General features: G+C 47.0%; 1 protein-coding gene across 1 annotated transcript; it reads left to right on the top strand.

Annotated features, from left to right (window-relative positions):
• The first annotated feature begins 7,645 nt into the window (after positions 1 to 7,645).
• On the top strand, positions 7,646 to 8,602 carry LOC113249527 (olfactory receptor 2B11). The gene has a single exon (XM_026491008.3). It carries the CDS (start codon positions 7,646 to 7,648, stop codon positions 8,600 to 8,602), a length of 957 nt encoding a protein of 318 aa, XP_026346793.2.
• Positions 8,603 to 8,910: the final 308 nt, after the last annotated feature.

Below are 8,910 nucleotides of genomic sequence, written 5' to 3' on the forward strand. Positions count from 1 at the left end.
CACGTCTGTTGGTGGGTTGATGGGAGGAAAGAAAGCAGGCAGGAGGGAGAGTTAGACAACCACTTATTCGACGCCGTACCAGGAACTGCACTGAGATACTCGCATGTCTTATTTCAGTTTTTCTTACAACAACTTGGTGGTCAGATAGTGTTATTTCTATTTTATAGATGAGAAGACTGAGCCCCAGGAAACCCACTCATTCAAGGTCTAGTAGTTAACACGTGGGTGTTGGGGTTTGAATCCCATTCATTTGACCCCAAGCACCCATTTCTCACCACCACCATTTACTGGTCTCATGTTAAATAAATATTAGTCTAGAGATGTTCCTTCTGGTGATCAGCATAAATCTTTGTCTCCTTTACTATAATCTTAACCACAGCTAAAATAAGAAATTCCAGAAATGTATACCATCCATATCACACCCTCTGCCTCCACAAGAGAACCTCCTGTTCACTCCAAGCAGAACGAGACTCTCTGTTCTCCATGGACTACAATTTCTTTGATCATTAAATGTATCCACATGCTCACTGTTCAATTATTAATCTGTTATGTCCATAACCACACACACTGCTTCAGGTCACATTCTCCCAGGGGCTTGGATTACTAATACAACAGCTTCATTATGGTCCATAATATAATGCTAAGAAAGAAATTTCAGGAAATCTTGAAAGGTCTGTCAGGATTAGGTTCAGCTTCTTAAAACATAAAACCCAAATCAGTGCTATAAACAAGATGGAAGGTTATCACTCTCACATCAAGGAACCAGAGAGTCGACAGGTAATGCACGTCCATCATGATTGGGTGCCCTGGTTCCTCTGAATGTTCCATCACTTTAAGGGTGCAGTTCTGACCTTCAACTTTGTTTCAAGGTCAAACATGGCTGCTAATTCTCCAGTCATCACGTCTACATTCCACATATGAAAACAAAGAAAGACTGACAAATATCTCTGCCAGGTTTCCCAGCATCTCATTCATCTTGTTGTCTTCCCATGTCTATCAGGGAAACTGGAATATATAACTCACAGAGCGCCAGGGACTCTGGACAACACGTGGGAGCAGAAGCACCTGAAGGGAGACAAGGAAGGTGATGATTCACATAACGGGAAAGGGACAGTGTGTCAGTGTCAGTCATGAGAGGGTCCATCTACACTCCTCCAGCATTTTCTGGCACAAGACTGTGGATTCCATGGATATGGTGGATATTGAAGCCTCTGTGTCTCTGTGAATCATCCCACCTGGACATCAAGACAGTTCTAAAGACATTCCACATCTCTCATCCCACTCCCCCAGGGAGAGAACACAGCAGAGTGGTGCTTAGAACAGGGGAATTCCCCCACTTTATCCCCCAAGCACAATCTCCCCTCTTCCTTTGGGTCAGGCTTTCTCTCCTCCATCTAACACTAGACAAATGCTTCCCAAAACCCTGGAACATAAAAATGAAGCCACTGCCATGATCTCATCTTACTTCCACTCCAACATCTAGAGCTACCCAAAGATGATCAAGTTGATACCTAGAGAGAGAACTAGCTACCCAAAGGTGTCATTGTCCATGGTGGTTTCTAGTACCAGCTTTTAGTCATGTGAATTACAGCTCATGAGCCAACATGTGCACCATTTCATACTGATTGTCCACCAAAAGGCTTGCAGGCCATCCCTTCCACGTGACAAATGGAACAGGTAGCTGAGACCACATGTAAGAGTCAGAAAAAAATTCAAAGTTATTACTCTGTGCCAGTCACCATCCTAGGTGCTTTACCAAAAAACAAACAAACAAACAAACAAACAAACAAACAAAAACCAACTCATTTTACCCTTGCAACAAACTATGAAGGCCAAGACTACTGTTTCCTATACTTCCCTGATCACATGAGTGCTGCACAGAGAGGTTAGTGAATCTGCTCAGAGACACACAGACAGTGAGTGGCTGACCATGGTGCTGAGTCTGTGCCATGGCCACACTCTAACTGAATTACATGCTATACAAGTTACTTTTCCACTCTGACTTTATGGACAACACCCACCTTCCCTAAAGGGTTAAAAATAGGGTCCTGATTCTTCATTATTGGTCCATTTCATCTGGTCTTCTAAGATTTACCATTAATTGAAAATACTCCAAGCTCACACACTACATCAATTACCAGCTAACCCCGCAGACACTAATTAACCAGAACATCAGGGATAACTTCTCAGCAAGGGAGGACAAGGTTTCCCTCTCAATGCCTGGGGAGAAAGAGCAGAGCCCTTATATCAATGAATGGAAAGAATGAGGTCAAGTGTAACCTGAGAGTAATTTTTAAAGGAGTAGGGATGGCTTGTCACCTAAGAAACGTATCTTCAGAAGAAACTTCCACTGAATAAACGTATAAGCTAGCTACTGCACGGTATCAAAGTCTCTGTAGGTACTCCAGGGACCATGGCTAGAGCAGATCCAGAGTTCCTCATTATCCAGAAAAAGTCCGGAAAGCAGAGTCTCCCCAGTGAGCAGACTCTTCCTCTTGCCTGAGAATAATCTCTCCACACTTGCTCAGAGGGTGAAACTCAGGTGAGGGCAAGGTCCCAGCAGCCTCATCAGAGCAAACAGGTTGTGTCTTCCTGGAGTACAAAGAGCATTTCCAATGACTCCATTCCTAAATGCCCCTTCCCAGCTAAGACCACCACAAGCCAATAAAGCCTCCATTCTTTAAACAAGCCCTCTGTGGAAGCCAGCGAACCATGGAGATAAGTGGTTAGTCCTCAGCATGAACATGGTCTATGCTGGAGAGCAAGGGGACATGAGATGGAGGACAGGTGAGTCAATGAATAGTGGCCATAAGTAAGCAGTATGTGTAAAATTGTGCACTTCAAGCTAGAAAAGGCTGCCCCTGACTGTAGGTAGACCAACTGTCCAATATTCATCAGAAGAGAAGATGTTGCTCATACTGTATGAGCCTCATTTCTACCTCTGTTCAGTATTTTTTTTAAGATTTATGTATTTATTTGAGAGAGAGAGAGAGTTCATGAGTGGGGGGAGAGGCAGGGGGAGAGGGAGAGAGAGAATCCTCAAGCAGAGTCCATGTTGAGCACAGAGCCTGATGCAGGGCTCAGTGTCACAATCCTGAGATCATGACCTGAGCCGAAATCCAGAGTCAGCCACTTAACAGACTGGGCCACCCAAGTGCCCCACTACTATTTGATATTTTTTACAAACTTGTATCCTAGTCACAGAAACAATATTAAGTGCAGTACGGCCCTATAAAGAGAACAATGGGATGAGTAAAACCAAATATTACCAGCTCCCAGAAAAACAATGCTTTGAGGCAAATTTTAGCAAGAAATTGAAATATTTAAAGAGCAAAAGTAGGCAGTGGCATGTGGGTGGGGGAGCAGGTGTCTGCTAGAGGGGTGTTGAACAAAAAGTCCTGCTGTAAAACAGGACGGTTGACACTTGAAGGTGGCAGCGTCCTGAGTCAGGGGTTAGGATGTCTGGGGGTCTACGGGGGAGGTAACTTCCTTCTGTAGAAACCAGCAACGGGTGACTTAAATAGCTGTCCCCATGGAGTCATAGTGCAGTGTTGACCTGTGTGAAAAGCATGTTCCTAACCTTTATGGACTTCTCAGTTTTCCCAGAGTTACTGAAGGAGGACCTGAAATGGCACGAGTGTGGTTCCTGGTATACAGTTGGAAGGCGAAGGGTGCTTGCTCAGTGCTGGTTTACTTCCCTTCCTCTCGCACTGCTTGTTACAAAATACTTGTGTAATCTCAATGATTAAGGCATTTTGAGGAAGTACACCTCAGCCCCCTTGTGGGGACATAGGGGTAGCAATGCTCTTCCAAGCCCTTTGTACATGGGAGCTTGCAGGGAATGATCCGGTGAGTTGTCAGTGAGGATGGAAAGGAGCAGAGGCTGAGCTGCCCTGTGCGACGTGAAACAGCATTCCTGGCAGGGGGACGTGCGGTAGGCAAAGGACTAGCATGGGACTAGCAAGGCCTGGGGGTAGACGGGCCAGTGACTGCATAGGCAGAGCTGGAGGACGGTTCGCAGAGCACATGGAAGCTGTGCCTTCAGACTCCTCGTCGCTGTGCCAGCTCACTTCCTGAGTGTGGTCCTACTGGAACTGCCACCCAAGACGCATGTCATGGGGACAGGACTGGAAACTCAAGCAAACCCCGAGAGAAGTGCTTCTGCTGTGTGTGCTGAAGGAAAATGTCCCCAAGACTCAATACCCTTGTTCTGACCTTGACAGCTAAACGGGGCCTTCACTGGCTTATCTGGGTGGTGGAAACTTTAGGCTGAATTTTACATTGAAGAAAGAGATCTTGGACTAATAGGCAATAAAACCCCGTGGTCTGGTCCTCGTTCCCCCAGCTCATAAGTTTATTCCCAGGTGTTTTTTCCTGGTTGTTGGTGTAGGGAACATGTTCTGCTGATTTCCAAGAGGAACTCTTTTTTTTTCTTTTTTTTCTTTTTTAAAGATTTTATTTATTTATGAGAGACAGCCAGTGAGAGAGAGAACACAGCAGGGGAGTGGGAGAGGAAGAAGCAGGCTCCCAGCGGAAGAGCCCGATGTGGGACTCGATCCCAGAACGCTGGGATCACGCCCTGAGCCGAAGGCAGACGCTTAACGACTGCGCCACCCAGGCGGCCCTCCAAGACGAACTCTTGGTAACAAAAGTATATGACAGTAGGAGACATATCTACACGTGTACGTTTATCTGTGGGTTGTATGTCATGCATGGAACGATATGGATCACAGGGTTTTGTCAATATGTTCAAAGTCTCCCTGGCCTGCCAGCAGGTGTGGTGTGAGTCCTGTCATTGACATATCCCATGGCGGCTGCTAAGACAGAGAGATGGGACAGCGGTCAGAAAAAATGGCAGGGTATTCAGTGTGAGAAGAATACAACCCTACTCTTGCCACACAACTGTTTAAGGAGATGGTTGTTTCATTTTTAGGTAATGATTTCTGCTCTTAAGTCCTGAGTCTTAGAAAGACGACTCCACTGTGAATGTAACGGGTTGGATAAGAGGGGTCCAGATGGTGGTTCTGGCCAAGGACGGCAGAGGCAGGGAGACCAATAGCATGTGCTCTGACATTAAGATAGTGAGGCCGATAGGATGTCACTGATGAACTATGGCCAATGAGAACTGTTATCAGAAATAACACTCGGAGTCAGGATGACTGATGCAGAGACAGCCAGGAATGGGAGGGAAGGTGCTGGACTGAAGCTGGAGGACCAGCCGGCAGGGTAAATTTGGGATGCTCCAGTGAACAGTGTCAAAAAGGGGTTCGACGTCAGGGAAGAAGTGATAGCTAGAGACACAGATCTGGAAGGACTCTGCGTGAGTGTGACTGTGGCAGATGTGGGAATCACTGTGTTTATCTGGTGAAGCAGGCAGTGCCCCAGGGAACACCTCTAGCTGGGTGACAGGAAGGGGTAAGGAGGTCAAGTAAGTTCAGAGGCTGGATCCAAGTCAGTTCGTGGCGGACAGGATGGACCACCAGGCATCCGATGCAGAGGGAGAAGGGTCGGGTTGGACTGGTGTCTAGCTCTGCAGTCAGCCCGCCGTGTGTGTGTGTGTGTGTGTGTGTGTGTGTGTGTGTGTGTGTCCCCGTGCATGCCTGGTACACTGAACTGGAAATTACAGTGTCTCCTCTTCAGTCCCCTCAGCCCCTTCTCCCGGGTGACGTTACCTCCCGTTCTGTCATTCTCTTCTGCCTCAGTGATGTGCATGAATGCTGTTCCTGCTTTTTCAAAAGCAAAGCACTAAAGAGAATAATGGTTAAGAGCAAGAGCTTAGCTTTCGGTGTTGGCTTTACCATGTGCTGCTATGTAACTAATCTACAGTAAACCAGTCATCTTCCCCAAGCCACTCTGCGCAACAGCAAAATGGAGGTAAAAACATCCCCCTTACTGAGCCATGAAAGCATTAAGTAATCACAGCATCTGGCTCATAGTGACTGTTTCATAATTTGAATTCCTTATTAAACGTGACCCACACCTACCCTCTTTCTTAGTTTCATCCTTGTTTATCTTTCCTCACTATCCCTGCAACATTTCCCTTTCTTGTCCAGTGTAGACTCTGAGAAGAAACTTTGGAATCAGAAACCTAAGAAAGGGAAATGGTGTGATTACTTTTCATCTTGAGAGGTGGAGAAGCCCAATTTTGCTCTGCCCTGCTCACTGAATCAAAAATGTGTCCTGAGATCCCATTAGAGATAAAATAATTGCATTCTCTACAAGTCACCCAAGATGTAGTTTCCATAGAATAGTGGGGAAAAGTGTAATAATAACTGGGTGTTCCACAAGAATAATGGGAAAAGTGTGAAGTTTTGAAACAGAGGGAGAAAGGTAGTTTGTCCTTAGGTATCCACTGAAACCCCAGAGTTGGAGCTGTTTTCAAGCAACACCAGGGTCCCTAAGAATGCAGGACTTGGAGGGAGGACAGCACCCTTGTTTACTGCAGCAGCACTGAACAGATCTCCATGAATTTTGTAGCTTATGCATAAAGCACCAAATAAGGAACTAAGAATGAATCCTTCATAAATTACCTACTCACGGGATTTAATTTCTTCTCTGTCCTTTCATGCTCTATATCATCACCATCATGAACTTGAGGGTTTGCACTCCTGGGAAGAGTGTAGGAAGTGGGGGCTGATGGACCTCAGAGGAAAGAACCCATGAATCAGCAGGTGCAACCCAGTTGCTTTCTAAAAGCTGCAGAATCCAAAAATCAAAACAGCTGTGTTTTCTGATTGTAAGAGGAAACAGCTGCTTGGCAACCAAGTTGTGCAGGAAACCTAGATGTCATTCAAACTGCCCAATAAATGTTAGCTTTAGAGGCAATATGATCTTTCAGAGACAACTCCAGAGGCTGTGGTTCTTACACATTCTGGATCTTTCTCCCGATGCTCAAATCCCTATGCTCTGGGATCTTACTAGGTGCCATGACTTGGTGAAGCTAAAGTGACTTAGCTCCTTCACTCTGGGGTCTCAGAGGATCTTGGATTGTACTTTTTTTTTTTTTTTACTGCGAAGCGTACGTCAGTGCTGCCTCTGTGTGAATGGCCCTGGGAGAGAGATTAGCATGTGCAGAAAGCCGGAGAGCACCTCTTCATGGTGACAGAGCCAGATGTAAGCCTTAGCAGGGGAGTCGAGTGTTCTCCTATCTTGCTTGATGCCATTTCTCACCTCCTTCTTACCACCGATTCCAAAGGGCAAAGCAAGAGAACCAAAGACAGTGGTCAATTCCCTGTCAGTGAGTTTGTAGAGAGAAGTCAAACATTGTAATAGTGATGGGGGATATAGCAAACTTTGGCCAAACCGAAAGAAAATTCTTATTTAATTTTGATATGCTTTCGCAAACATCATGCCTATCACTCCCAGAACTTTGCAGGTATTTTCTCCCCACGTTGCAGGTGGAGAAATCGAAGTTCAGAAAGATTAAATGGCATAGTCAAGGTCACAGAGGAGGAGGCAGAGCAAAACACATGGGCAGCTGCTCTGCCTCCTGGTCTGACTCCCCCACATCTCAGGATCTCCACGGAGGTAAGACAGGATGCAACTCTGTGAGAAAGCTCAGGCACAGCCATGAGGAAGGCAACTAATTCCTGTTCTCAGGTTGAATTCACTTTGACTCATCACAGGCTCCAGAGAATGCATCAGCATGAGAGGTGACAACCAGAGCTTCTTGGGGGATCCCCCTAAGGACTTCATCCTTCTAGGTGTTTCTGACAGGCCATGGCTGGAACTCCCCCTCTTTGTGGTCCTCCTGGTGTCCTATATTCTGGCCATGTTGGGGAACATCACTATCATCCTGGTGTCCCGGCTGGATCCCCAGCTCCACAGCCCCATGTACATCTTTCTTGGCCACCTCTCCTTCCTGGACCTCTGCTACACCACCACCACAGTCCCACAGATGCTGGTCAACATGGGAAGCTCCAGGAAGACCATCAGCTATGGTGGCTGCACAGTGCAGTATGCCATTTTCCACTGGCTGGGTTGCACTGAGTGCATTGTCTTGGCCGCCATGGCCCTGGACCGCTATGTGGCCATCTGTAAACCCCTCCGGTATGGCGTTATCATGCACCACCGTCTCTGCCAGCAGCTCGTGGCTGTGGCCTGGCTCAGTGGCTTTGGAAACTCCCTTGTTCAGGTGGTGCTAACAGCGCAGTTGCCTTTCTGTGGGCGGCAGGTGCTGAACAACTTCTTCTGTGAGGTGCCAGCCATGATCAAGCTGTCGTGTGCGGACACCACCATGAATGATGCCACACTGGCTGTGCTGGTGGCCTTATTTGCGCTGGTGCCCCTAGCTCTCATCCTTCTCTCCTACGGCTTCATCACCCATGCAGTGCTCAGGATCCAGTCCTCCAGGGGAAGGCGCAAAGCCCTTGGGACCTGTTCCTCCCACCTGCTGGTGGTCTCCCTCTTCTACCTGCCTGCCATCTACATGTACCTGCAGCCCCCTTCCAGCTACTCCCAAGAGCAGGGCAAGTTTATCTCCCTCTTCTATTCCATAATCACCCCCACCCTCAACCCCTTCATCTACACCCTGAGGAATAAGGATGTGAAGAGAGTTCTGAGGAAACTCCTGTCAAGGACATGGAGGTTCTGCAGGAGATGAGGCTCTGAGATGTGACAGTCTCCATTGGTGATGGAAGCCGGGCCAAGCATGTTGTGTGCTGAAGGAGTCGACACCCAAACAGCACAGGTGTTTGGACAGATTCAAGAGCCCCCCAAGTCCCCGTCCCAACATTTCACCTTCTGTGTGGTCATGGTGCCTAAATCCCCACCTCTCCCAATAGCCTTTGTTCTCAGAGGCCATATGTTTTTAGGAGTCCTTTAAACAGAATTGGTGTTCAATAAGTATTTGTGAAGTTATTTCATTTCTTGTTTCATAATTCTTGCCCCTTTTCATCTTCTTATTTTTTT

Source organism: Ursus arctos, unplaced genomic scaffold (assembly GCF_023065955.2).
Source record: "Ursus arctos isolate Adak ecotype North America unplaced genomic scaffold, UrsArc2.0 scaffold_5, whole genome shotgun sequence".
Taxonomy (NCBI): Eukaryota; Metazoa; Chordata; class Mammalia; order Carnivora; family Ursidae; genus Ursus; species Ursus arctos.